Here is a 26,434-nt window from a genome sequence, read left to right on the forward strand (position 1 = left end):
ATGCTTCTCATCTCTCTCCCTTGCTGTTTGTCCCTATCTGTCTCTGTCTCTCTGTCTCTGTTACACACACACAAAAAGAATACTATAGTGTGTAGAGCAGGCATCCCCAAACTACGGCCCACGGGCCACATGTGGCCCCCTGAGACCATTTATCCAGCCCCCCCGCTGCACTCCCGGAAGGGGCACCTCTTTCATTGGTGGTCAGTGAGAGAAGCACTGTATGTGGTGGCCCTCCAACGGTCTGAGGGACAGTGAACTGGCCCCCTGTGTAAAAAGTTTGGGGACCTCTGGTGTAGAGGTTTGATAGTAGTATTTTCAAAGTAAGATTAATATTTTTTTATCCTTATTTTAAGAATGATTTGTAAAATGCCTGAATTTGAACATTGGCAGGAGGTAGCAGGAGGGAAGGTAATATTCTTGGGACGTAAGTACTGACTATATATGAGGGGCATCTCTCAGCAGTCGGGCAGGGAAAGGGCAACTAGGAAGGACTGGTCAAAATCCTGGAGACATTTTTATTGACTTTTGTTTTTGTATCTTAGATTTTTGAACTTGTACTTTTATATTTGCCATAATTGGGTTTTACCTAAACCCAATTATCAGAATTGGTTTTTTGTGTGTGAGTTTTGGTTGATATGCCCTGTGATATAGTATGCTCTTATATTATTAGTAGATACTTTGTACAGTCTTGTGGTTGGGTGTGGGCAAAAGGTAGACATAGTTATGTAGAACCCTATCTGAAAAACAGACAAGCACACCAATAGTAAAACTTTAGCAGTGATATATATATATATATATATATATATATATATCTCACACACACACACACACATATGGTCTGACAATTTAGGAAAAATATATAAAATGTTTCTTAGTAGAACTTGATTATTTCTCCCAAAGATTTAAGATTTGCTTATAAGTGTTCAGAAAAGGGGATTTCGTGGCTCTTGAAAAACGCCTAAAGGAAAAACAATTTTTATGACATACTTAATTATTTTAAAGTTCAGTTAATTAAAAGTTCCTGGAAGTGAGAGGAGGGAAGGAGTGAGTGCAATGATGGTGAAAGCTTAGCATTTTGTTCCTAAAAATGACCCACTTTTTCAGACCATATGGTTCAGTACCTTTGTTTTAAAAATAAGAAAGCTGAATGTTAGAGAAATAAAATGCTAACCCAGGATTTTATAACTAGTGAATAAAGTAAGATAATAATACCAGACTAGAAATCCAAAAACCTTTGTTTTCTTTTTTTGTTTGTTTGTTTTAATAATACCAGACTGCGGCCCTGGCCGGTTGGCTCAGCGGTAGAGCGTCGGCCTAGCGTGCGGAGGACCCGGGTTGGATTCCCGGCCAGGGCACATAGGAGAAGCGCCCATTTGCTTCTCCACCCCTCCGCCGCGCCTTCCTCTCTGTCTCTCTCTTCCCCTCCCGCAGCCAAGGCTCCATTGGAGCAAAGATGGCCCGGGCGCTGGGGATGGCGCCTTGGCCTCTGCCCCAGGCGCTAGAGTGGCTCTGGTCGCAACATGGCGACGCCCAGGATGGGCAGAGCATCGCCCCCTGGTGGGCAGAGCTTCGCCCCATGGTGGGCGTGCCGGGTGGATCCTGGTCGGGCGCATGCGAGAGTCTGTCTGTCTCTCCCTGTTTCCAGCTTCAGAAAAATGCAAAAAAAAAAAAAATAATAATAATAATACCAGACTGCCTCAAGGAAAGGTTGACAGTTTGGCTTAGAGGACAGTGTAGATTTGAAAATTTAAAATAGAGTAACCAGATTTTAAGCTCTGTTCCAAGGAGGGGTTGGGTGTCTTGTAACTTTAAAGTTTTATTGCATTTCATTCTTTAGTAATTTGTTTTGTAACTAAGTAGAATTTGAATCACATATATGAGTAAGTGAAGGGGTAGCCTTTGAAAGGCAGAGAGAGTTCTTTTCCAGAGAACTCTTCTTCAATTATGAATTAGAATGTAAAACATACACTAAATATGGGGTTTTGTTGTGGGCTTCCATATTGGCATTTCACCTGCAGTCCCACTTTTCTTTTAGAAATAGTTCTGTGGCATGATACTCTAATCACACTTACCTGCTCAGTTTGCCATATTTGGGCTACACTCTGCGCTGAATAGCATAGAATTTTGCAGTCCTAGTTATTAGGTCTTATTGTTCTTTGAGAAGATAAAGTTGGACTTCATCTTTAAATTAGACACCTAATAAATAACTTCTAAAAAATTTAACAGTTGTTCTCAGGCGGAACCTTTCATGTTTTGTAGGGTCTGTGAAGCCCCCACTTTTTCAATTGTATATGTGTGGGAGACACGTATATTTCTTCATGTATTTCAGCCAAAACAGCATACCCCAACAGTTGAATGTAAAAGTAGATATTAGAATCAAGTCTTTCTGTCTTCTAAGCCAGACATTTGGTGGTATTTGCAAAAGTGAAAAATTGTCAGTTTTCTCACTAAAATTTTATTTTGTTGTGAAAATATAATTTTTTTTTTCCACTGAAAAGATAGGGTATTTAGTCTCAGGTGAGGTTATTAGTCATGGAGCTCTTCCCATCATTGCCTTGCAGTGGGGATATGGCCCATGCTGGGGAAGGTGAGTCATTTTCAAAGACCAGTGAGATACATGGTGTAGGATGGGAGAAGGGCAGGCCCTTTTATTGTGCTTTACTAGCTATCAGAATAATGTAAATCTGGAATATTCTGGGCCATTTTTACTGCCAGTTGAAGAGGGCCTGGCTGAAAAGTAATCAAGGGGAAGCAGAATGGAAAGAAGAACGGCCTGGTGCCATTATTTGAACTCTTGGATCCAGCTCTGCCTAAAGTTAGCCCCACCATTGGACTTCGCATTCATTTGTAACAATAAATTTTTCTTTTTATTACCCCCTCTCCATAGGCAGGGGGAATTTATGTTAACTTGTGACGGATTTATTAATAATTTTTAAATTTCCTAGTTTTAATTCTTAATGTGGTAAATATTAATAGATAAAATTTCTTTTTAAATAAAAGCTCCTTGGCATTCCCTATAATTTTTTAATGTATGATATAAAGAGATCCTGAGACCAAAAAGTTTGAGAACTACTGTTCTTAATGTAAAAAGGAATTGCTATTTTGGGGGGGTAATAATATAGGGAAATGATGGAATTCACTGACTAGTTTTCTGTTATAATTACATGTATGTGATAAGTTCTTTCAGCGATAAGTAGTAGTTTGTAGGTTGTTCATGGTTTGGATATGTTTATTTTGTGGTGGTAGTTTTATTTTGTCAAATTAGGTGAGTGTGATTATTCTCAATGAATAATCTTTGCTATAACTGATTGCTATATACAAATAGTCTAATTTTGCCTCCTTATTTGAATTGAATGAAGTTGTATAAGAAACGGCAGCAATTGAATTTTTCAATTATGTTGCAATGGAAGTTGAATTTTTAAAAGATTATTCTAAGTACAGAATAATAGAACAATGGCTGATACAAATTAGATATTTTTCCTGACATAAAGTAAAAATTTAGTAGGAACAGACATGGGTGTATATTCATTTTCTAAAGTTACAGAGTTAACATATTTAAATTTAATTTAAAATTCCCACTGCCATCTCCAGCTCCTCCTCAGGATTACTGAAAATGGAAGCTTGGATTAAATTTTATCAGTTATCTTCCACTGAATTTCTAAAGACTCTAAGAAACGAGCAAAATAAAAGTTTTTTGAAATATTGTACTGGAATATTGGCTTTTCTTTACTGTCTTACTATTTTGAAAGTTCTAAATTAAAAAGTCAAAACTAATATGATGAATATGTGATGAGGAATAATTATAAGCTTTATATTAGGTCTGATTTGATTCGTGTTATTTAAAGTATTATTTAAGAAAATTCTGTTTTCTGGGAGGCCTTGATAACGTTTGGTATTTGCATTGCTTTAGCTTCTCCAACTTCCTTAGTGTGTGTACCTACTTCTCTCTCCAGATAACAATTTGGAAGAGAATGACCATGTTTTGTGGTCACCTCTGTGCTTTTCAGGCCAATATTATTAGTTGTATCCTTAACACAATATACTCATATATTTTGTAAATTAAACTTATTGGGGTCATTCTGGTTAACAAATTATACAGGTCGGGTGCATAATTCTGCACTTATTCTGAAGTTGATAAAATTTTATATTTATGCCTTCAAAATCATTGGTTTGAATGACTTCATAACTATCTGGATATTAAATTTGTCAAAGCTCAGCTCATTCAAGCCATTAATTTTAAATCCTTACAGAGGTACGAGATTAGAAATCCAAATGTTCATAAAGGCTGACTTTGTCTAATCCCACTAGACTTTTGTTTCTCACGTATGAAGTAGGTGCCCACATCAAACCTTTTCTTTTGGGTACTTTGGCCTAGGCTCTCCTTTTCCCAGATAGCCAGAAAGTCTGCTTACACTAATTTGATCCCTATTCAGATCTGATCTCTGTTCAAATGTCATTACATCAGAATTTTTCCCTGATATAGTTACCTTAAGATATATTTATTGATTCCTTCTCCTTCCTTTCTTTTCTTTCTCCTTCCTTCCCTTCATTCTTCTTCTATACTTTAACCCTTTACTCTGTATTATTTTTCTTGGAGCACTTGTCTACATGACAATACACTGTGTGTATGCATGCATTGTCTTCTTTCTCCCCTCTATACCATCCCCCAATGTAAATTCTTCATAGACAGGAACTCTATCTTTTTCAAAGGTGTATCCTCAGGATCTAGAACAGTGCCCAACAGAGTAGGTGCTTATTGAATATTTTTGAAAGATAAATATGATATTTAGAAGATAATAAGTGATTTATTTTTATTCTCAAAACTTTATGAAGATGAAAAAAAAGAGTCCCTGACAAACGTGAATAGTATTTATCTAGTGAGATAGATTTGTATATACTGTCTTTCAATATTCTGTCTCAGGTACTGTGTTAGGCCTGAAGGCTACACACATGAGTAAGAAGTTCTATTTTTGGATTTTGTTGTTTTTGATAAAACTATCTTACATACTGCATATTTTATCTATAGTGTATGTAGTATAATTTTTTTATTACTAATATTTCTAGGTTAGTAATTGAATATGGTATTATATTTCATATAGCTGTACAATATTCTGTGAACAAAATTAAACCTAAGGATTATGCTTTTTCTGGTTTGTGAGGGATTTACTATCCAATCCAGGGCTTATCTGCCAGAGGTTATTCAACTTGTGCTTGAAATTCTAATGATGGAGAACTTACCTTTTCTCAGGCAGTTTATTCTGCCTTTGGGAGGCCTCTGATTAATAAAATAGTCTTTCTCTATTTTAAACCAAAATTTGTTGCTTCTGCTTACTAGTTCTAATTATATCCCATGGATGATATATTGAATAAATGTAATCCTTTCTTGTGATTGCCCTTCAATTATTTGAAAACCTACCAAGTTCTTTCTGACATTTCGGTTTTCCAGACTGAGAATTCCTAGTAAGCTTTTGATAATGACAATTCATTTATCATTCTGGTCATTTTTTAAGAAGCTGTTTGAATTTGTTTATATAGTTTGTTTATATATTTATAAAAGTTGGCACCTAGAAGAAGTGAAAGCAGTAGCATTTCCTACTGCATAGGAGAACTGCACTGTTTCCTCTTTAGTTCTCAATATTTCTGTTTTATTGCATCTTTATGATTTTTTTCTTCCAACTATTTCACTCCTTATCTCATTTGACTGTTAGCTAAGATACTTAGTTATTACTTCCCCTCCACCTCATCTTTCACAAGTGCTTTTGGATGGTTATCCTGTCTCATGCCTTCTTTATTTTGTAGTTTCAGGTTTTCTTTGTGTTTTCCCCACCTCCCTCTGTCCCGTCTCCCCCCCCCCCCCCCCCCCCCCCCCACACACACAGTTACTCTGTGGTTAAAATCATGTTGTTGGCAAATTATGTTTTTGCTGGGCTGGGTACATATGGAATACAGAATCAGTGGGAATTTACCATGCTTTTTCTAAGGTGGGAATGAAGTCTGCCACTCATTCTTTATTGCTTTTGTCCTTACACATTTTCAAAGTCTGATTTGTTGTTGTTGTTGTTTTGGTCTCTTTTGGTCTTTGTCTAATCTGAAAGATTTTAGCCTCACTTTTCTTTCACACGTTTCCAGAATGCTAGCAGTGTTAGTAGAGGGTAAAGTCTAGCTCTGACCAAGATATTTACTCACATAGCAAACCTGCTATCAGTAGTAGCTGGTGTAGTAATGAATACTCAGTCTTATGTGTCACGGAGACAGTTTTTAAAAATAACTAACCCCTTTCTTTTGATTGGGTAATTTAGACATTTTTACATCATTACTTTTACATAGCATGTTATCATTGCTAGATGTTGCTATGATGCCATATTGGCACTTATAATAAAGACAAGTAGGAAACAACACACTTTGCTTGTTCCTGATCCATAACATTTTTGGTATATTATTAAACTTCTGTAGTTCTGATTATTTTTTACTAGGCTATAATTTGCAAGGACGTACCATTTTTTGTTTTCAAAAATATTGAAATACAAATAAAATGATTTATAATAGGACTTAAGGAAAAACTCCCTATCGAATGCAGATTTACCTTTTTTGCTGTTAAGTATGAAATTATAAACCTTCTAGTATATAATTTGCAATCTAACAAATTATAAAAAGTAGCCTGCCTTTCAGACTATCTGAAGCACTTAAATTTTTTGTGTATGGTAGTTCCTTTGTTGTAGTTAGGACTTTTATTGGTTCTTGATTTTATTTGAATTGCTTCCGGATGTAGAAGTTGTTGGACAGAGATTGGGAATTTAGGTTTGCTGTTTTATAAAACTGTAGTCTAAATAGCATAATAATGATAACAATCACAAAAGCCTTTCTCCAGATTTTAGCTACTAACATTTTAATCCACTTTTAAAATGTCCTGTTTACAAACTAATAGGGTGCGAATAGAATAGGTTTGGTATTTAGTGAAATGTAAAGTGACAGTTCCATCATTAGAAAAGCCATTACGAAATTGAAAATTCACAACAAAACAATATTGAATAAAGTAATAGCATTTGGATTTAGTGTAGATACTGAATTTGTTTAACGGCAATTGCAATAAAGCAATAAAACACAGTGATAGTATTATGTATTACAGTGATTTCCAGTAAACTGAAGTATGTTTAGCTTGATGTCTAGTTAGGTTAATCTTTAGTTGATTGTGTTTATTCAAGTTACCTAACATGCATAAATATTGCTCATGGTCTCTTGCAATAGTAGTACCAGATTGCTAGATATTATGTATATCTATAGCTATGTCATGAGGTTATTGTCCCATATCTTCATGCTTATTTCATCATAAGTCTAAGTATTTCTCTGTTCATTATAATTAAATATGAAAATATTAATTTGCCATAAATTATTTTGTATTTATTTAAAGAAAACATTTTGGTATAAGTAAGTGTATTGAAGTAAATTACAAAGAAAATGTTTTTAAAATATCTGTCATGTGCCATTGAAATGGATTTTTTTTTCCTTGCTGCTTGTTAGGTTGTAACCCACTTCAAGTCCTTGCATATAAATGATAGATCTATCGGAGAAGTTGACTTAGAATAACTAACAAATTACCCTGAAAATTAATTTAGTGGTACAGCAGACATTTATCATTCTTGTGGATCAGGAATTTAGGAGCAGGTAGCATAGTTCATTTCTTCATTATTGATTTGAATGTCATTATTATAAAATCAAAATTGCTATGTATATTTGGGTCTATTTCGGTTGATAAAATAATATATTAAGTGGTATATTTTTAAGTTTCTGTTTACTGCACTCTCTTTCAGTGTTTTCCTGGCTTTTGCTTAACTATTTCTGTAGGGCAAAACCTTTCAGTATTTTTATCATACCATACTAATTATATTTTTGATGTTTTCAAAATTGTTTTTTTTTTTTTTTATGTCTTTATTTATTTATTTATTTTTTTTTTATAATTTTATTTTTTTAATGGGGTGACATCAATAAATCAGGATACATATATTCAAAGATAACAAGTCCAGGTTATCTTGTCGTTCAATTATGTTGCATACCCACCACCCAAAGTCAGATTATCCTCTGTCACCTTCTATCTTGTTTTCTTTGTGCCCCTCCCACCCCCTATCCCTCTCCCATTCCCCCCTCCCCCCCGTAACCACCACACTCTTATCAATGTCTCTTAGTTTCACTATTATGTCCCACCTACGTATGGAATAATACAGTTCCTGTTTTTTTCTGATTTACTTATTTCGCTTCGTATCATGTTATCAAGATCCCACCATTTTGCTGTAAATGTTCCGAAGTCATCATTTCTTATGGCTGAGTAGTATTCCATAGTGTATATGTGCCACATCTTCTTTATCCAGTCATCTATTGATGGGCTTTTTGGTTGTTTCCATGTCCTGGCCACTGTGAACAATGCTGCAATAAACATGGGGCTGCATGTGTCTTTACGTATCAATGTTTCTGAGTTTTGGGGATATATACCCAGTAGAGGGATTGCTGGGTCATAAGGTAGTTCTATTTGCAGTTTTTTGAGGAACCACCATACTTTCTTCCATAATGGTTGTACTACTTTACATTCCCACCAACAGTGTATGAGGGTTCCTTTTTCTCCACAGCCTCTCCAACATTTGCTATTACCTGACTTGCTAATAACAGCTAATCGAACAGGTGTGAGGTGGTATCTCATTGCCGTTTTGATTTGCATTTCTCTAATAGCTAAAGAAGATGAGCATCTTTTCATATATCTGTTGGCCATTTGTATTTCTTCCTGGGAGAAGTGTCTATTCATATCCTCTTCCCATTTTTTTATTGGATTGTTTGTTTGTTTGTCGTTGAGTTTTATGAGTTCTTTGTATATTTTGGATATTAGGCCCTTATCTGAGCTGTTGTTTGAAAATATCATTTCCCATTTAGTTGGCTTTCTGTTTATTTTGTTATCAGTTTCCCTTGCTGAGCAAAAACTTCTTAGTCTGATGTAGTCCCATTCATTAATTTTTGCCTTCACTTCTCTTGCCATTGGAGTCAAATTCATAAAATGCTCTTTAAAACCCAGGTCCATGAGTTGAGTACCTATGTCTTCTTCTATGTACTTAATTGTTTCAGGTCTTATGTTTAGATCTTTGATCCATTTTGAGTTAATTTTTGTACAGGGGGAGAGACTGTAGTCCAGTTTCATTCTTTTGCATGTGGCTTTCCAGTTTTCCCAGCACCATTTATTGAAGAGGCTTTCTTTTCTCCATTGTGTGTTGTTGGCCCCTTTATCAAAAATTATTTGACTATATATATGTGGTTTTATTTCTGGACTTTCTATTCTGTTCCATTGGTCTGAGTGTCTATTTTTCTGCCAATACCATGCTGTTTTGATTGTCGTGGCCCTATAATAGAGTTTGAAGTCAGGTATTGTTATGCCCCCAGCTTCATTCTTTTTCTTTAGGATTGCTTTGGCTATTTGGGGTTTTTTATAGTTCCATATAAATCTGATGATTTTTTGCTCTATTTCTTTAAAAAATGTCATTGGAATTTTGATGGGAATTGCATTAAATTTGTATATTGCTTTGGGTAATATAGCCATCTTGATTATATTTATTCTTCCTAGCCAAGAACAAGGTATATTCTTCCATCTCATTATATCTTTTTCGATTTCCCTTAACAATGGTTTATAGTTTTCATTATATAAGTCCTTTACATTCTTTGTTATGTTTATTCCTAAGTATTTTATTTTTTTTGTTGCAATCGTGAAGGGGATTATTCTTTTGAGTTCCTTCTCAGTTGTTTCATTGTTGGCATATAGAAAGGCTATTGACTTCTGTATGTTAGTTTTGTATCCTGCGACCTTACTGTATTGGCTTATTGTTTCTAGTAGTCTTTTTGTGGATTCTTTGGGGTTTTCGATGTATAGGATCATATCATCTGCAAAAAGTGATACCTTTACTTCTTCTTTTCCGATATGGATGCCTTTTATTTCTTTGTCTTGTCTGATTGCTCTGGCTAGAACCTCTAGTACCACATTAAATAAGAGTGGAGAGAGTGGACAACCCTGTCTTGTTCCTGATTTAAGGGGGAAAGCCTTCAGTTTAGTGCCATTTAATATGATGTTAGCTGATGGTTTATCATATATGGCCTTTATCATGTTGAGATATTTTCCTACTATACCCATTTTGTTGAGAGTCTTAAACATAAAATTGTGTTGTATTTTATCGAAAGCCTTTTCTGCGTCTATTGATAAGATCATGTGGTTTTTGTTCTTTGTTTTGTTGATATGGTGTATTACATTAACCGTTTTACGTATGTTGAACCATCCTTGAGATTCTGGGATGAATCCCACTTGATCATGATGTATTATTTTTTTAATATGTTGTTGTATTCGATTTGCTAGTATTTTGTTTAGTATTTTAGCATCTGTATTCATTAGAGATATTGGTCTGTAGTTTTCTTTTTTTGTGCCATCCTTGCCTGGTTTTGGTATGAGGGTTATGTTGGCCTCATAAAATGTGTTTGGAAGTATTGCTTCTTCTTCAATTTTTTGGAAGACTTTGAGTAGAATAGGAACCAAATCTTCTTTGAATGTTTGATAAAATTCGCTGGTATAGCCGTCAGGGCCTGGACTTTTATTTTTGGGGAGGTTTTTAATGGTTTTTTCTATTTCTTCTCTACTGATAGGTCTGTTTAGGCTTTCTGCTTCTTCTTGACTCAGTCTAGGAAGGTTGTATTGTTCTAGGAATTTATCCATTTCTTCTAGGTTGTTGAATTTAGTGGCATAAAGTTTTTCATAGTATTCTACAATAATTCTTTGTATAGCTACGGTGTCCGTGGTGATTTCTCCTCTTTCATTTTGGATTTTGTTTATATGAGTTCTTTCTCTTTTTTCCTTGGTAAGTCTTGCCAAGGGTTTGTCAATTTTGTTGATCTTTTCAAAGAACCAGCTCCTTGTTCTATTAATTTTTTCTATAGTTTTTCTGTTCTCTAATTCATTTATTTCTGCTCTGATTTTTATTATCTCCTTTCTTCGGCTGGTTTTGGGTTGTCTTTGTTCTTCTTTTTCTAGTTCCTTAAGGTGGGAAGTTAAGTGGTTCACTTGGGCTCTCTCTTGTTTGTTCATATATGCCTGAAGTGATATGAACTTCCCTCTTATCACTGCTTTTGCTGCATCCCATAGATTCTGATATGTCGTATTGTCATTTTCATTAGTCTGTATATATCTTTTGATCTCTGCACTTATTTCTTCTTTGACCCATTCATTTTTTAAAAGTATGTTGTTTAGTTTCCACATTTTTGTGGGACTTTTTTCCTCTTTTTTGCAGTTGAATTCTAGTTTCAAGGCTTTATGATCAGAAAATATGCTTGGTACAACTTCAATTTTTCTGAATTTGCTGATATTGTTTTTGTGGCCCAACATATGGTCAATTCTTGAGAATGATCCATGTACACTGGAGAAAAATGTATACTCAGTCACTTTGGGATGAAATGTCCTGTAGATGTCTATCATATCCAGGTGCTCTAGTGTTTTGTTTAAGGCCACTATGTCTTTGTTGATTCTCTGTTTGGATGACCGATCTAGAACCGTCAGCGGTGTATTGAGGTCTCCAAGTATGATTGTATTTTTGTCAGTTTTTGTTTTAAGATCAATAAGTAGCTGTCTTATATATTTTGGTGCTCCTTGGTTTGGTGCATATATATTAAGAATTGTTATGTCTTCTTGATTCAGTGTCCCCTTAGCCATTATGAAATGGCCATTTTTGTCTCTAAGTACTTTTCCTGTCTTGTAGTCAGCATTATCCGATATGAGTATTGCTACACCTGCTTTTTTTTGGATGTTATTTGCTTGGAGTATTGTTTTCCAGCCTTTCACTTTGAATTTGTTTTTATCCTTGTTACTTAGATGAGTTTCCTGTAGGCAGCATACAGTTGGATTTTCTTTTTTAATCCATTCTGCTACTCTGTGCCTTTTTATTGGTGAGTTTAATCCATTTACATTTAGTGTAATTATTGATACTTGTGAGTTCCCTATTGCCATTTTATATCTTGCTTTCTGTTAGTTTTGTGTCTTGTTTGATCCTTCTCTTTCATTTTTCTATCTTTTGTTTTTATTTGGTTGTATTCCATACATCTTTCCTCTGTTGCTATCTTTTTTATCTCATGTGCTTCTGTGGTGGTTTTTTCAATGGTGGTTACCTTTGAGTAATGAAAAGGGTCCCTACCCTGTTCATTGTAGCGAACTATTTTGTGAGTACTTTTGCACTCCATCGTCCTTTGCTACTGTTAATCTCCGTCTTCTCCCCCTCTTTCTTTTTGTTGTTGTCACAGTTTAAATTTGGTTTTATTGTGTTCTTCTTGGAGCTTTTACTTGTGGCTCTGTTTTTTCTTTGTTCTTTGTATCTGATTGGAGAACCCCCTTTAGTAATTCCTGGAGTGGGGGTTTTCTGATGATAAATTCCCTCATCTTTTCTGTATCTGTGAATGTTTTTATTTCTCCTTCGTATTTGAAGGATAGCTTTGATGGGTATAGTATTCGTGGCTGAAAGTTCCTCTCTTTCAGGACTTTAAATATTGGGGTCCACTCTCTTCTAGCTTGTAGAGTTTCTGCTGAGAAATCTGATGATAATCTAATGGGCCTTCCTTTATATGTTGTATTCTTCTTTTCCCTGGCTGCCTTGAGAATTTTTTCTTTGCTGTTGGTTTGTGTCAATTTCATTATGATATGCCTTGGAGTAGGTTTGTTGGGGTTAAGAAAACTTGGAGTTCTGTTTGCTTCTTGAACTTGAGGCTTTAGTTCTTTCCACAGGCTTGGGAAGTTCTCATCAATTATTTGTTTAAGTATGTTCTCCATTCCATTTTCTCTCTCTTCTCCCTCTGATATACCTATTATTCTTATGTTATTCTTTTTGATGGAGTCAGATAATTCTTGTAGGGCTATCTCATTTTTTTTAATTTTTGAGTCTCTTTCTTCTTCTCTCTGTTGTGCCTCAAGTTGCTTGTCTTCTCTTTCACTAATCCTCTCTTCTATCTGACCTGTTCTATTAGCTAAGCTTGTTACTTCGTTTTTCAGCTCGTTAATTGAGTTTTTCATCTCTGTTTGATTTGTTTTTATAGTTTCAATTTCCTTGGACATATATTCTTTGTGTTCATGGAGTTGTTTTCTGAGCTCCCTATATTGCCTTTCTGTGTTTTCTTGTATATCTCGGAGGATTTTTAGGATTTCTATCTTGAATTCTCTGTCATTTAGCTCCAAGGTTTCCAATATATTAAATTTTTTCTCCATAGATTTTTCCTCATCTAGCTGTGTTACCTCTCTTTCTTTTGTATCCATGATATTCGATTTTCTCTTCCTTAATGGCATCTGAGGGTGGTTTTGTTGATTGTATTAATGAGATTTAATAAAGAATAAAAAGTTAAAAAAAAAATAAAAAAATAACAAATCGAAAAGAGTTGTTTTTTTTAAAAAAATTAATAATGAAATAAAGAAAAATAAAATAAAATAAAAATTTTTTAAAAAAGGAAATTATTCCCCCCCTCTTTTTTTCCTCTCCTCTCCTCTCCCCTCTTTCTTGAGAAAATCTTGTGGTGGACTGTGAGTTATAACAAACAATGCCTGTGATGGAGGGCCTGAATTGGGGAAAAGTAATAAAGGGGCAAAAAAGAGAGAAAGAAAAAAAAAAAAAAGGAAAAGAAAAAAAAAAGAGCGTATGGACCCACAAAAAGCAAATAAGGAAAAAATTTGGGTCAAGAATAAAATGATTTGCTTTTAGGTGTTGGTTTTCTAAGAGTTATGATGAGAGGAATAAGAGGAAAATGGAAAAATGGGGGGACAAATTAAAAACTTACTATTGTATTTAGTGGAACAAGAACTAGATAATATGGAGAGCCAGGGATGGGAGCACTGCTAGTGAGTTAAAAAGGTGAAGTAAAAACCCCCCAAAATGCCACAAACATAGGTTTGAGTCCCAGATAAGATAATTTGTTTGTTATTGAGGTTTGAATGAGAGGAGATGTAAAGGAGAAAGGAAGAAACTAATATAGAGGGAGAAAAGAAAGAGAGAGAGAGAAAAAGAGGGAACCACTAAAAGAAGAAAAAAGAAAGGAGAGAGAGAGAAAGAGTTAAGGGTTTTTGAGTGCAACCCTCATAGAGAGAAAAGAAGAGAAGAGAAATGATAATGGGAGATGTAACACTTATGGGTAGTGTAGTTCAAGGAGAGGAGAGAGTAAGACCGGTAGAGAGTTAATCGGCCAAATTGGAGGAGGAAAAAAAAGTCTCAAGAATGAAGATAAGAGAAACAAATGAACAAATATAATAAAATGGGATAGGTTATAAAGTCTGCAGATTATTCTTGATTTTGAGAGGTTATCTTCTTGCTTTTTCTTTTCTCTCCCTCTTCCTGGTCGGTGACTCTGTACCCCGGGTTCTGCCCCTTTGGCACGCTCAGGTAGAGGTTTGCAGTTGATAAGTCTCTATGGCAATGTCATGTATTATGCTTTATTCTCGTTGGGAGTTGAGGCTCATTAGCATTTATAGGCTCCGACAGTGAGAGAGTCCGTGTTCCTGGAGCCTTTCTCCTAGTCTTTCCTTCCTCAATTAGTAGCCTGATAGTCCAGGTATGGGGTTGCTGCTGCCTCTGCCTGGATAGTAAGAGGCTCAAATTGCTGGCAACTCCCCACTCTATTTCCACTCAGCACAGGGCTCTGGGTAAGGCTCAGTCAGTCAGAGCTGCTAGCATAATCAGGTGGGCTTTCCGCCCACTCAAAGACCACTGGCTCTGCCACTCTGTCCGGTAACACAAGCGGGCGCCCACTTCCGGGGCGCTTGGAGGAAACTCTCACTCACTGTCTGCAACCAGGATATCCGGCCAGCAGTCTCACGCTCTGAGTGAAACCCCCAACCGCAGGGAAAAGTTGCAGCGTTGGAATTGAGTCTCGCTCCGTCCCCGTGTGCGGCTTTTGCAAGGCGCTGGGGCGGCCCAAGATTCCGCTTTGGCCCACACAAAGGCCCCTGACTCTGCCCCTCTGTGCGATAACACGGGCGCGCACTGCCGAGGCACTCGGAGGAATCGCTCACTCCTTATCTGCGCGCGCACACCAGGATATGAGGCCGGCCGCGGTTCCCTCTGAGTAAAACAGCCTCCAGCACGGAAAATCTCCACCGTTGGAAGTAGTTCTCACTCCCTCCCGTGCGTGGCTTTCCCAGGGCGCTGGGGCTGCCCAGAGACTCTGCCCTCAGCCCACAGAAAGGCCTCTGACCCTGCCTCTCCGTGGGGCAACACGGGCACCCACTTCCGCGGCTTAGGAAGAAATCTCTCTTCCACTAACTGCGCACCGACCAGGAGACCGGGTAAAATGGCCGCTCTGCTTGTCTTTCTTTGTTTGGGTTTGGCGCGAGTGTTAGCTTGTATTGCCCGGGTTGCCACAGGATCAGATTTTCCTCGGCTTGGATCTCTGAGCCACAGCCTGGTTCGGCCGTTTTTGCTGCGGCGGCCTGGATCTATTCACCCCCTTTGCCCGCCTCAGTTTCTATATTCACAGTTACCAGAGAAAGCCGCCCTGTTTAGGTTAGTGAGGAAGGCGGAGCATTTCTTACTCCCTATTTCCTTCGGGGTTTGGTTATATATTTAGCCAATTTTTCACTCAATCATACCTTTGGGTGTATTGCGAAGAATCTGGAAGCTCCAAGTATAGGTTTTTCTGTTTCTGGTTGAAGATCTTGTTGAGTTTTGGGGGAGATTTATCGGTATCGCTTCCTACTCCGCCATTACTCTGACGTCATCCCTCAAAATTGTTTTTATTTTATTATAATTTCTTACTAATAATAATAAAGCCTACTCAGTCTTTAATACACATATTAGTATATATTTGAAGGATATTAAATGATGACTACATATATCATGTAAAGTATATTAAGATAAAGGAGAACTTACCTAACTGGTGGTGGTGCAGTGGATAGAGTGTTGACCTGGGACGCTAAGGTCCCAGGTTCAAAACCCCAAGGTTGCCGGTTAAAGTGTGGGCTCATTTGAATTGAGTGCAGTCTTTTTTTTTTTTTTTTTTTTTTTTTGTACTTTTCTGAAGCTGGAAATGGGGAGAGACAGTCAGACAGACTCCCGCATGCGCCCGACCGGGATCCACCTGGCACGCCCACCAGGGGCGATGCTCTGCCTACCAGGGGGCGATGCTCTGCCGCGACCAGAGCCACTCTAGTGCCTGGGGCAGAGGCCAAGGAGCCATCCCCAGCGCCCGGGCCATCTTTGCTCCAATGGAGCCTTGGCTGCGGGAGGGGAAGAGAGAGACAGAGAGGAAGGAGGGGGTGGGGGTGGAGAAGCAAATGGGCGCTTCTCCTATGTGCCCTGGCCGGGAATCGAACCCGAGTCCCCCACACACCAGGCCGACGCTCTACCGCTGAGCCAACCGGCCAGGGCATTTGAGCGCAGTCTTAAACCAACTTGAGTGCAGGGTCGCTGGCTTGGGTGTGAGCTCATCAACATGATTCCATGGTTGCTGGTTTGAATCCAGAGGTTGCTGGCTTGAGCAAGGGGTCACTGGGTTGGCTGGAGCGCCCCCCCCCCCAATCAAGGCACACATGAGAAGCAATTAGTGAACAACTACAGTGACATAACTACGTGGTGATACTTCTCATCTCTTTCCCTTCTTGTCTGTCTCTCTCTCAGAAAAAAAAAATAAAGGAAGCCTAATAATTCTTTATTGCCTTCCATGAACCAGTTGCTTTTTACATACATTAATTCTCTATGCTGACTAAGTCAGTTTATAAATGGAATTTGTAGAATGTGCAATCATGTATGGCTAAATTTCCTTCAATGCTACTGTTTTTCTTCAGCTGTGATGCAGATCCATCAGCCCTAGCAAAATATGTTCTTGCTTTGGTAAAAAAGGACAAAAGTGAAAAAGAGTTAAAGGCATTATGTATTGATCAACTGGATGTATTTCTTCAAAAAGGTAAGATCTTTGTTTTAAAAATATTACTTTATTTTACTAAGTTATTTAAAATAAGATTATCTAGCTGTTCCTGAAAGTGGTCTGATGTGACCTTGGAAACGGTTCGTGCCTGACGTGTGGTGGCACAGTGGATAAAACATTGACATGGAATGCTGAGGTTACCTGTTCGAATCCTTGGGCTTGCTTGCTCAAGGCACATAAAAGAAGCAACTACTACAAGTTGATTCTTCCTGCTCCTCCCCCACATCCTTTTTCTTTCTCTACACCAGGGGTCTCAAACTCGCGGCCCGCCGAACAATTTTGTGCGGCCCGCAGACTAATCCATGAAGTTCAAAATATTTTGGATAAAATTAAGTAAGCCTAGGGGCCTACTTGTATTTTTCATTTCTCTAGCATCCTAGCTAGATATTAGCTTAGTTAACAGCAGTTGTGATGCGAACTACAGTTTCTGGTCGTTTTGTGACACTGAGTAAACTGCATGTACGATTGTGCTTGTACTTATTTTTTGTTTTCAACTGCAGTGAGAAAAGTGTTGCGTAACAGTTGCCTTTTGTAGACCTAGTGCGGCCCGCCAAACGGCTGTGATCTTGCTCTGCGGCCCACATGCTGAGTTGAGTTTGAGACCCCTGCTCTACACTGTCTAAAATCAATAAATAAAATCTTAAAAAGAAAAAAGTAATAAAATGGTTAGATATTCACTTGACCCAGAAAACCTCACAAAATTATGCAAATCAAGATGTTCAAATCATTGTGTTCGCTGTAAGAGCACTTGTGAAACTGCCCTGGCCATCAAGGGTGTATGTACATGCCAAAAAGCCACCAGGTATCTGAAGGGTGTCAGAAGCAAATGTGTGCTGTTTGCTTGTTATAGTGGTGGAATTGGTAGGTGTGCCCAGACCAAACACTGGGACTGTGACACAAGGTCTGTGGCCCAAAAAGAATGCTGAATTTTTGCTGCACATGCTTAAAAATGCAGAGAATAATGCGGAACGTAAAGTTTAGATGTAGAGTCTCTGATCATTGAGCACATCCAGGTGAATGAAGATGCTCCCAAGGTGCAGTGCAGAACTTACAGATCTCACAGGCAGATTGACCCACACATGAGCTTTTCCTGCCACACTGAGATGATACTTACTGAAAAAGAGGCAATTTTTCCTAAACCCGGAGAGGAGGTTGCACAAAAGAAAAAGATATCCCTGAAGAAACAAGAACTTATGTCCCAGGAGTAAATTTAGCATGAAATAATTAAAAGTTATAAATTACTAATAAAAGTTAGTGAATTATCCATGGTATTAAAGGAACTCAGTAAATGACAGGCTCTAATTGTAATAAAGTTGAACAGATAATATTATTGCTGATTATATTCATAGCTTATTACTGATTATATCCATAGATGAATGTTATTACTGTACTTCTGCTCTTTCTTAAACCATGCTGATATTTTTTCTTAAAGATTAAGAAAATGAATGAGTGCTTGTTTATTTAAAGATAGTACTCCTTAGGAAACTTTGTTGTCTAGCATAGTGCTTAGCATTTTCACTTTGCCAACATCTAGATGATGGTAATATTTCTGTTTGCACACTGGATAGTGTATACATGGAAACTAGTCATGATTGGAAGTGACTGGCCCAGAAGCTCTGGCCATTCCAGCCTCCATCACCCAGAAAACTGAGTGAATGTGTATTACCTTGGGATCTGTGCCATGGCATACTGATTAGGAAGCTTTTAAGTGGAAAAATGTCTTAGCAAATGTCTTTTAATATATAGGGAATTTTTGTTTGTTTTATTTTCAGAGACACAGATATTTGTGGAAAAACTTTTTGATGCTGTGAATACAAAGAGTTATCTACCTCCTCCAGAGCAGCCATCATCAGGAAGCTTAAAGGTAGAGTTTTTTCAGCACCAAGAAAAAGATATTAAAAAAGAAGAGGTAAGGATTTACATTAAACCTTACATTAAAAAAAAACCAAACATATAAGGGATGATTAAACTGAGTTATATTTTCTGTATCTGTGTTACGTGTCTTCACAGCCACCTCCAGATTTATTGATTTCACTAGGAGTACTCACAGGACTCAGCATATAGTCATTCTCATGGTTATAATTTCTTACAGTGAAAGGATAGAAAACCAAATCATCAAAGGGAAAAGAGTATATGGTGCACAGTCTACGGGGAAACAGGCACAGGCTTCCAGAGGTCTCTCCCAGTGGAGTCACACAGGATGTGCCAGGAAAGCTTGTTAAAGATTCAGTGCCCGTGGTTTTTATTTAGGTCTGGCCACATGGCATCGCTGCGTAATATGTTCCACATTCCCGTGAGGAAAAGCAGGAACTGTTGTTACTACCAGGGAATGACAGGAACCCTCCAGAAATCAAAGTTTGTAAATGCCAGCCAAAGGTCTATCTCCCAACCAGGCCTTTCTGAAGACCTGCTTTTAATTTCTTGCATAGTATCTTATAGCTATGGACTCTTACTCTTTACGTTCTATGAAAATAATTAGTTTGACAGTAGCTCTATTTGCTTCTGTTCCACAAGAGCTTTTTGGGGAACTATTTTAAAGGTAATTATATAAAATGATCTCCACAGGATACTGGAAATTACTTCATACTTTAAGAGTTTTGAAGTTTTTTACCTTTTATACATAATTACCATTCTTGTTTAATAATCCTATAATCATTCAGCTCTCTTCAATTTGATAATTAAGGTGTTATATTTTTGGAGTTATCCTAAAAGTTTGGCTTTATCAGTTACTGCTTTGTGACCTTGAAAATACCACTTTTCAAGCCTTAGTTTACTCAGCTGTAAAATGGAAATATTATAGAGCTGTTGGGAGTAATTGTTAGATAATGTCTATAAAGCTTCTGGTATAGTATATGGTGCACAGTAAGTAGGTTTCTCAGCAAGTGATAATTACTGTTAGTATTGAGATTGTTGTGTGGTGAAAGATGTAGCCGTGAGATTTGGTTTTTTTACCCATCATAAATCTTTTTTTCTAGATTATATAACTAATACATGTTTCTTATACAATAATATATCTGTATAATATTACATAATTTTTAAATACATTTTTATTCCTGTATACTTAAACATATTTGTACATATGTATTTGTATGTAGTTATACACATACACACACAAAACACCATTACTTCTCTCTGCAGGGGAAGATCAGACATAATTTTATAATTGCTTATGCCATACGAGACAGTATAGGAATTCTATTTGTAAGTAAGAAAGGGATAGTGGGTATTGTGCTATAAACTAGGCCCCATAGAGATATACAGTAATTTATTTAAGTTTTTCCCACTGATAGAAGTTTGGGTTGGTTCCTGATTTTTACTCTTACAAAGTATATTTTAATTCCTGAAAAAAAAAGTCTTTAGTTTTAGCTCTTGGTTTGAGAAGCAGTAACAAGTCTTCCCCCAAAACCAGTTAGTGGAAAAGCCTTAGCCTTACATCTGTTTATATAATAGTATTTCACCACAGTTTTCTTAACCAGTTGTTAAGGATATTTTATCCTTGAACTTTCAGAACTGTCAAATGTCAGGTGGCAGTCTGGATTGAAAAGGCCATGGGTGTAGTAAAACTTCCCAGTTGAGCATGTATTATGGAACATGATGATCTGTCAACATAAATTGCAAGTGCATATTGAGGCACTAGAAAGGGAAAAGTGCATCAGGAGGGTTTTGTTTCCAGTATTTTGGAGTGGGAGAGGGTTGATGTACATGTTAAGAGAACAAAAGTATTTAGAAGAAAAGAAAAGGCAAACTGTTAAAATAAGGTTTTTAAGCAGTGTTAGAGTTTGGTCTGTTGACCTATGTGGGACACTTTTGACAGCGAGAGGCTCTTAACCAAAGGGGAGTTGGAGCAGCCACTATAAACTGGGCCATGTTTGTATTATCTGTAGACTACTTACGTCAAAATGTCTTAGGGTCCTTATTAAAAATGCAAATCTTGAGCCCCTATCATTTTTTCAGAAGCCACATGTTCAATATTTCCTGAACTAACTAATCCTGTAAATTATTTTTCTAGTAACACCTATTAATGTCCTATGGAAACAGTGTTCTGGATAGTACAGCATGAAAAATTCTCGTCTAGACAGTAGCACTGATCAAGGGAATGGTTTCCAAGGCTGCTTTCTACTAATTATAAAATTTGAATGGAGGCCTTTTATAGGAGAGAGGAATATATAGCTACCATACTGCTAGGAGAAACTGAAAACTTTTATATCTTGTTTTTTCAGTGTTCTTTTTTTTATGACTTGGTTAGTTCTAATGCATTCTTATATATTCCCTAATGTGCTCAGTGCCAAACCAAATTCATGAAACTAAAACATGAATGTATGTTGGACTTTTGAAAGAAGGAAGGAAGTTGTGTTTTCACTAATGTTAAAATAAGGAGACTTGCTTAAAATGTTTTCTCACCACTAAATGTTACCTAAGATAAGCACTTACGAGTATCTTTAGATACACTTTTAACTTTCAGCATGCCTGTCTTTAGTGGTTAAACAAAATGATGGTACTTAGAAGAGAAATTTAATTTTCTTAGATGCTTTTAAAGGGTGACAATTTTGCTGTTATGTTTTAATGTCAGTTAAGTCATTGAAGTAGAATTGTAGCAAGGAATAACTGTTGCTAAACGTCTACTTATTCTTTTGTATATCAGATTATAAAGGAGGATGAGCGAGAGAAGAAGTTCTCCAGAAGGCTAAATCACAGTCCTCCCCAGTCAAGTTCCCGATATAGAGAAAATAGGTGATTAATAATTGAACCATTTTTGGTGATTAAGACATTGGTTATTTTTTATATGAATGTTTAGACTTGATTTTTTTTATTTCAAATCCTCCCAACTTTGTCTTTTATTGCAGATATGTATTTTAAAAATTACTATAGATGCACAGGTCATATGTGGATAGCTCATTGAAATCTCACAAACTGAACATACGATACTTCTATATGCAGTTCCTATGTCAAACAATGGAATATTGTCAGCCTGGCTGATGCCTCCTTTTTGTGGGTGCTCCCAGTCACTGTCCTTAACGGTGACCACTACTGGGACATCTAATATACCTGTTTTGAATGTTACATAAATATAAATGGAACCATATCACAAACTCTTTTGTATTTTGATTTTTAGCTTCCATGTATTGTTTCTGATTTTATTGCTATTTTTAAAAATTGAATTCATTGGAGTCACATTGGCTCACAAAACCACTCAGGTTTCAAGTGTGCAACTCAACAAAACATGGACTTAATTATCTTTTACACAGAGGCAAGTAATTTCTGTTCTTTCGTTGGTCTAAGAAAGTGTAATTCAGTCTTTTTCTACCGAGAATATCTACGTAGATTTGTAGGTCCTGGAAATGAGATTTCAGACAGTACTTGGCATTTATTAGTTATTTTCATTCTTCAAATTCCAGTGAAATCTTAACGAGACCTTTTTTCTGTCTGAAAATATGACTCTCTTTAATATGAATACATTATTTTTTTTATTAAGGCTTCAAAGGCATTTAGAATGCAGTGCATGTGATACATGCCTATAAGACAAGACGTAGGTGTACATGTGTACAAGTACATAACTGTGCAAGACAATATGTACTGTAAGGCATATGTATAGATGCCTAAATGTATGGATGCATTTGTGTATAAGACTAAGGATTAAGACTCCAAGAGTTTTCCATTAAAGGAGTTTTAAAATACTTAAGCAATTATGTTCAGTTTTTTAGTTGTTGAGTTTCCTATGTTTGTATTCTGATGGTGCAACAAAGAATCATTATGTTTAAAGAATTAAATATGATTTTTGCATTTAATTAGAGTTTTTCCTATATCTACTTAAAATTATTTACATAAAAGTGATCATATATTTCTTTAGAAGTCGTGATGAGAGGAAAAAAGATGATCGTTCTCGCAAAAGAGATTATGATCGAAACCCTCCTCGAAGAGATTCATACAGAGACCGGTACAATAGAAGACGAGGGCGAAGTCGCAGTTACAGCAGGAGTCGGAGTCGGAGTTGGAGTAAAGAGAGGCTTCGTGACAGGGATAGGGATAGAAGCAGGACTAGAAGCAGAAGCAGAACACGAAGCAGGGGTAAATCATATATGTGTATATTTTGGTTGGCATTCTTTTATTGGGAAAATAGTTCTTATTTAAGGGTCTTAAAATTGTTCTAATTTTGTCAGTGTTGTAATTTTTTTCTACTTTGATTTGGTTTAAGCTTTTTCAAATTTTCTTTAAAATTTTTTACTTCATGCAAATGAATTACTGCTGCGCTTCCATCAGAAAGACTAGATATTACCAAGACTGACTTTATTTAGTATTGATGAGGATACAGATAAACTGAAACTCTTTGGGGAACACTTTGATAGTTTTTAAAAAAGTAAAACCTACACCTACCAAATGATTCAGCCATCTCACTCCCATGTATGTACCTAAGAGAAATAAAAGTATACTTCCACACAAAGACTGGTACACAAATGATCATAGCAGCTTCATTTGTAAAAGCCAGGAATTAGAAACAACCCAAATATCCATCAGCAGGTGAATAAACTATAGTATACCCATATGTGGGTAAAAAGGAAAGAACTATTGATACATACAGTAAAATGTGTGACTTTCAAAGTAATTATGTTAAGTGAAAAGTCAGACAAAAAAAGAATATTTATAAAATTTTAGAAAATGTAAACTAATCTATGATGACAAAAGACAAGTAAGTGGTTGCCTGGAATGCACTAAAGGAGGGCTGGACTATCAAGATGCATAGTGATACTTTTGTGGGTGATGAGTGTGTATATAGTATGTACATTTTTTTGATTGTGGTATTAGTTTTACAGGTAACTACATAAATTAGAATTCATTGATTTGCATACTTTAAGTATTTTCAGTTAATTATATATCAGTTATGCTTCAAAATTATAAAAACAGTTAAAAGTTTTCATTTCGGATGTGTATTTGCAAGACTATGTCATTTCCAACATGTATAATTGTTCTTGCTGTGTGTGTTTTTGAAAGGAAGATAGAGCTAATAAAACAAACACTTTTGAGTAAAACACCTTTACTCAAGCTTAGATTTTAGCTACCCTTTCAGCTTTTATTGCACAGCCATCTTGAGTCTAGGAAATAATTTTATAACCTTGGTATATAAGTCCTGTGCTTCTCTGTTACTCTTTTAGAGTTATTTCCTCCTGTGATCTATGTGTACTAGAGCTCTTTGAACATTGCTTCACTTAGCGAATCTCCGTAAAGCCTTTTCTCTTTCCTTGGTACCATATACAGCCCAGTTAATTTCTTTGTTCATGTTCAATATGAACTCCTTTTTCTTCTTCTGCTTATCCATTCTCATTGGCAAATAATGTTCACTGTAAAAAGGCATGCTGGTTTCTTTAGATGAATGACAAGTATTCATTGCAGTAAACTAGTTATATTTTTTTGCATATTTTGTTTTGTAGGCTGAAGTTATGCATACTAGGATTGCAAAGAAGAAAATTTAAAATTTCTTCTGTAAACAGAACTTCAAGAAAAATTCATTAAGTGCAGCAACTTTATGTGTGGTTTTATAGTTGGGTCATATTGAAAAGAAATAGCTTATCTTGGAACATGATGTATTCATTGTTAGTTTTTAAAAGAAAAGGATTATTTAAAATTTGAATACTTTCTCTGTTTAGCAAAATATTACTATTTCTTAGATCTGGGACATAGTTTTTTTTAAATATTGTTTTATAAGTCATTTATATTTTATTGCAGAAAGGGATCTGGTAAAACCTAAATACGACCTGGATAGAACAGATCCACTAGAAAACAATTATACTCCAGTTTCTTCAGTACCTAATATTTCATCTGGTCACTACCCGGTACCTACTTTGAGCAGCACTATAACAGTAATTGCTCCTACACATCATGGTAATAACACTACCGAAAGTTGGTCTGAATTTCATGAGGACCAAGTGGACCATAATTCTTATGTCAGACCACCAATGCCAAAGAAACGGTGTAGAGACTATGATGGTAAGTCTTTCGACTGTTTCATTAAGTATTGAAATAATATTTCCAGCTTACTCAATTCTGTAAATTTAGGTTACACATCAAACACTTAACCTATTGGAAATAGTGGGAAATTAATCTTAAGCACCCATGAATTCCATATACTATTGAAGACTTTATTAGTTAGCCATCACTGACTATTGAATATCAATTTAAAGGTACTGTTTATTTGCATGCAAATCTTAATATATTTGTGGAATTTACCAAACAAGAGTAATATATACTGGCCCTGGCCGGTTGGCTCAGTGGTAGAGCATCAGTCCCAGTGTATGGAAGTCCCGGGTTCTATTCCCGGCCAGGGCACACAGGAGAAGCGCCCATCTGCTTCTCCATCCTTCCCCCTCCCCTTTCTCTCTGTCTCTCTCCCTCCCACAGCCAAGGCTCCATTGGAACAGAGTTGGCCCGGGTGCTGACGATGGCTTCATGGCCTCTGCCTCAGGCACTAAAATGGCTTCGGTTGTAGCGGAACAATGGCCCAGATGGGCCAAGCATCACCCCCTAGTGGGCATGCCATAGTGGATCCTGGTTGGGCACATTGCAGGAGTCTGTCTGTCTCTCTGCTTCCCTGCTTCTCACTTCAGGGGGAATATATATATATATATATATATTACAGAATTGTTTATGAGGTAATCTGCTACTGAAACACTATTTTTTTTGTCTTAACTGAGAGGAGGGGAGATAGTGAGGCTGACTCCTGCATGCGCCCTGGCCAGGATCCACCTGGCAACTCCTGTCTGGGGCCAATGCTCCAGTACCGAACTATTTTTAACATCTGAGGTTGATGTACTTAGACCAGTGGTCGGCAAACTTATTAGTCAACACAGCCAAATATCAATAGTACAACGATTGAAATTTCTTTTGAGAGCCAATTTTTTTTTTCTTTTTTCTTCTTTATTTTTTAAAATTTAATTAATTGTGTTTACATAGATTCTAGGGTCACCCCAAGAGAGCCAAATTTTTTAAACTTAAATTATTAGGTACGTTTCTTATCTAGATAGTGTCCGCATGTGATATTTTGTGGAAGAGCCACATTCAAGGGGCCAAAGAGCCACATGTGACTCACGAACCATGGTTTGCCGACCGCTGGCTTAGACCATCTGAGCTATCATCAGTGCCGAGGGCCGATGCTCAAGCCACTGGTTATGGGAGGAGAGCAGGGGTCGAAGGAAGGAGGGAGAAGGGAGAAGCAGATGATAATTTCTCCTGTATACCCTGACCAAGAATCGAACCTGGAATGTCCATACACCAGGATGGCACTCTATCCACTGAGCCACTGGTCAGGGCCTGAAACATTTTCGACAAAACTCACTTTTTAAAAAACGAATAACTGGTTATTGGCATGTAAATAGAACCTAGAAATGTGAATGTCAGCTATTGAAGAATTTTATAGATAAAGACTTAAGGTTTTACTCTAAAAGTTTTATAAATTGTATGAAAGTTATAGTTGTAATATTCT

General features: G+C 36.7%; 1 protein-coding gene across 13 annotated transcripts in view; it reads left to right on the forward strand.

Annotated features, from left to right (window-relative positions):
- Window positions 1-26,434, forward strand: part of RBM26 (RNA binding motif protein 26) — a 114,542-nt gene that overhangs the window by 21,210 nt on the left and 66,898 nt on the right. For all 13 annotated transcript variants that reach the window (XM_066238029.1, XM_066238021.1, XM_066238022.1 and 10 more), the window contains exons 2-6: window positions 16,823-16,941; window positions 18,735-18,871; window positions 21,605-21,693; window positions 22,811-23,028; window positions 24,682-24,942. In XM_066238029.1, coding sequence (XP_066094126.1) covers window positions 16,823-16,941; window positions 18,735-18,871; window positions 21,605-21,693; window positions 22,811-23,028; window positions 24,682-24,942 — 824 coding nt within the window. The remainder of the gene's footprint in view (window positions 1-16,822; window positions 16,942-18,734; window positions 18,872-21,604; window positions 21,694-22,810; window positions 23,029-24,681; window positions 24,943-26,434) is intronic.

The sequence above is a fragment of the Saccopteryx bilineata genome, chromosome 6 (assembly GCF_036850765.1).
Source record: "Saccopteryx bilineata isolate mSacBil1 chromosome 6, mSacBil1_pri_phased_curated, whole genome shotgun sequence".
Lineage (NCBI taxonomy): Eukaryota > Metazoa > Chordata > Mammalia > Chiroptera > Emballonuridae > Saccopteryx > Saccopteryx bilineata.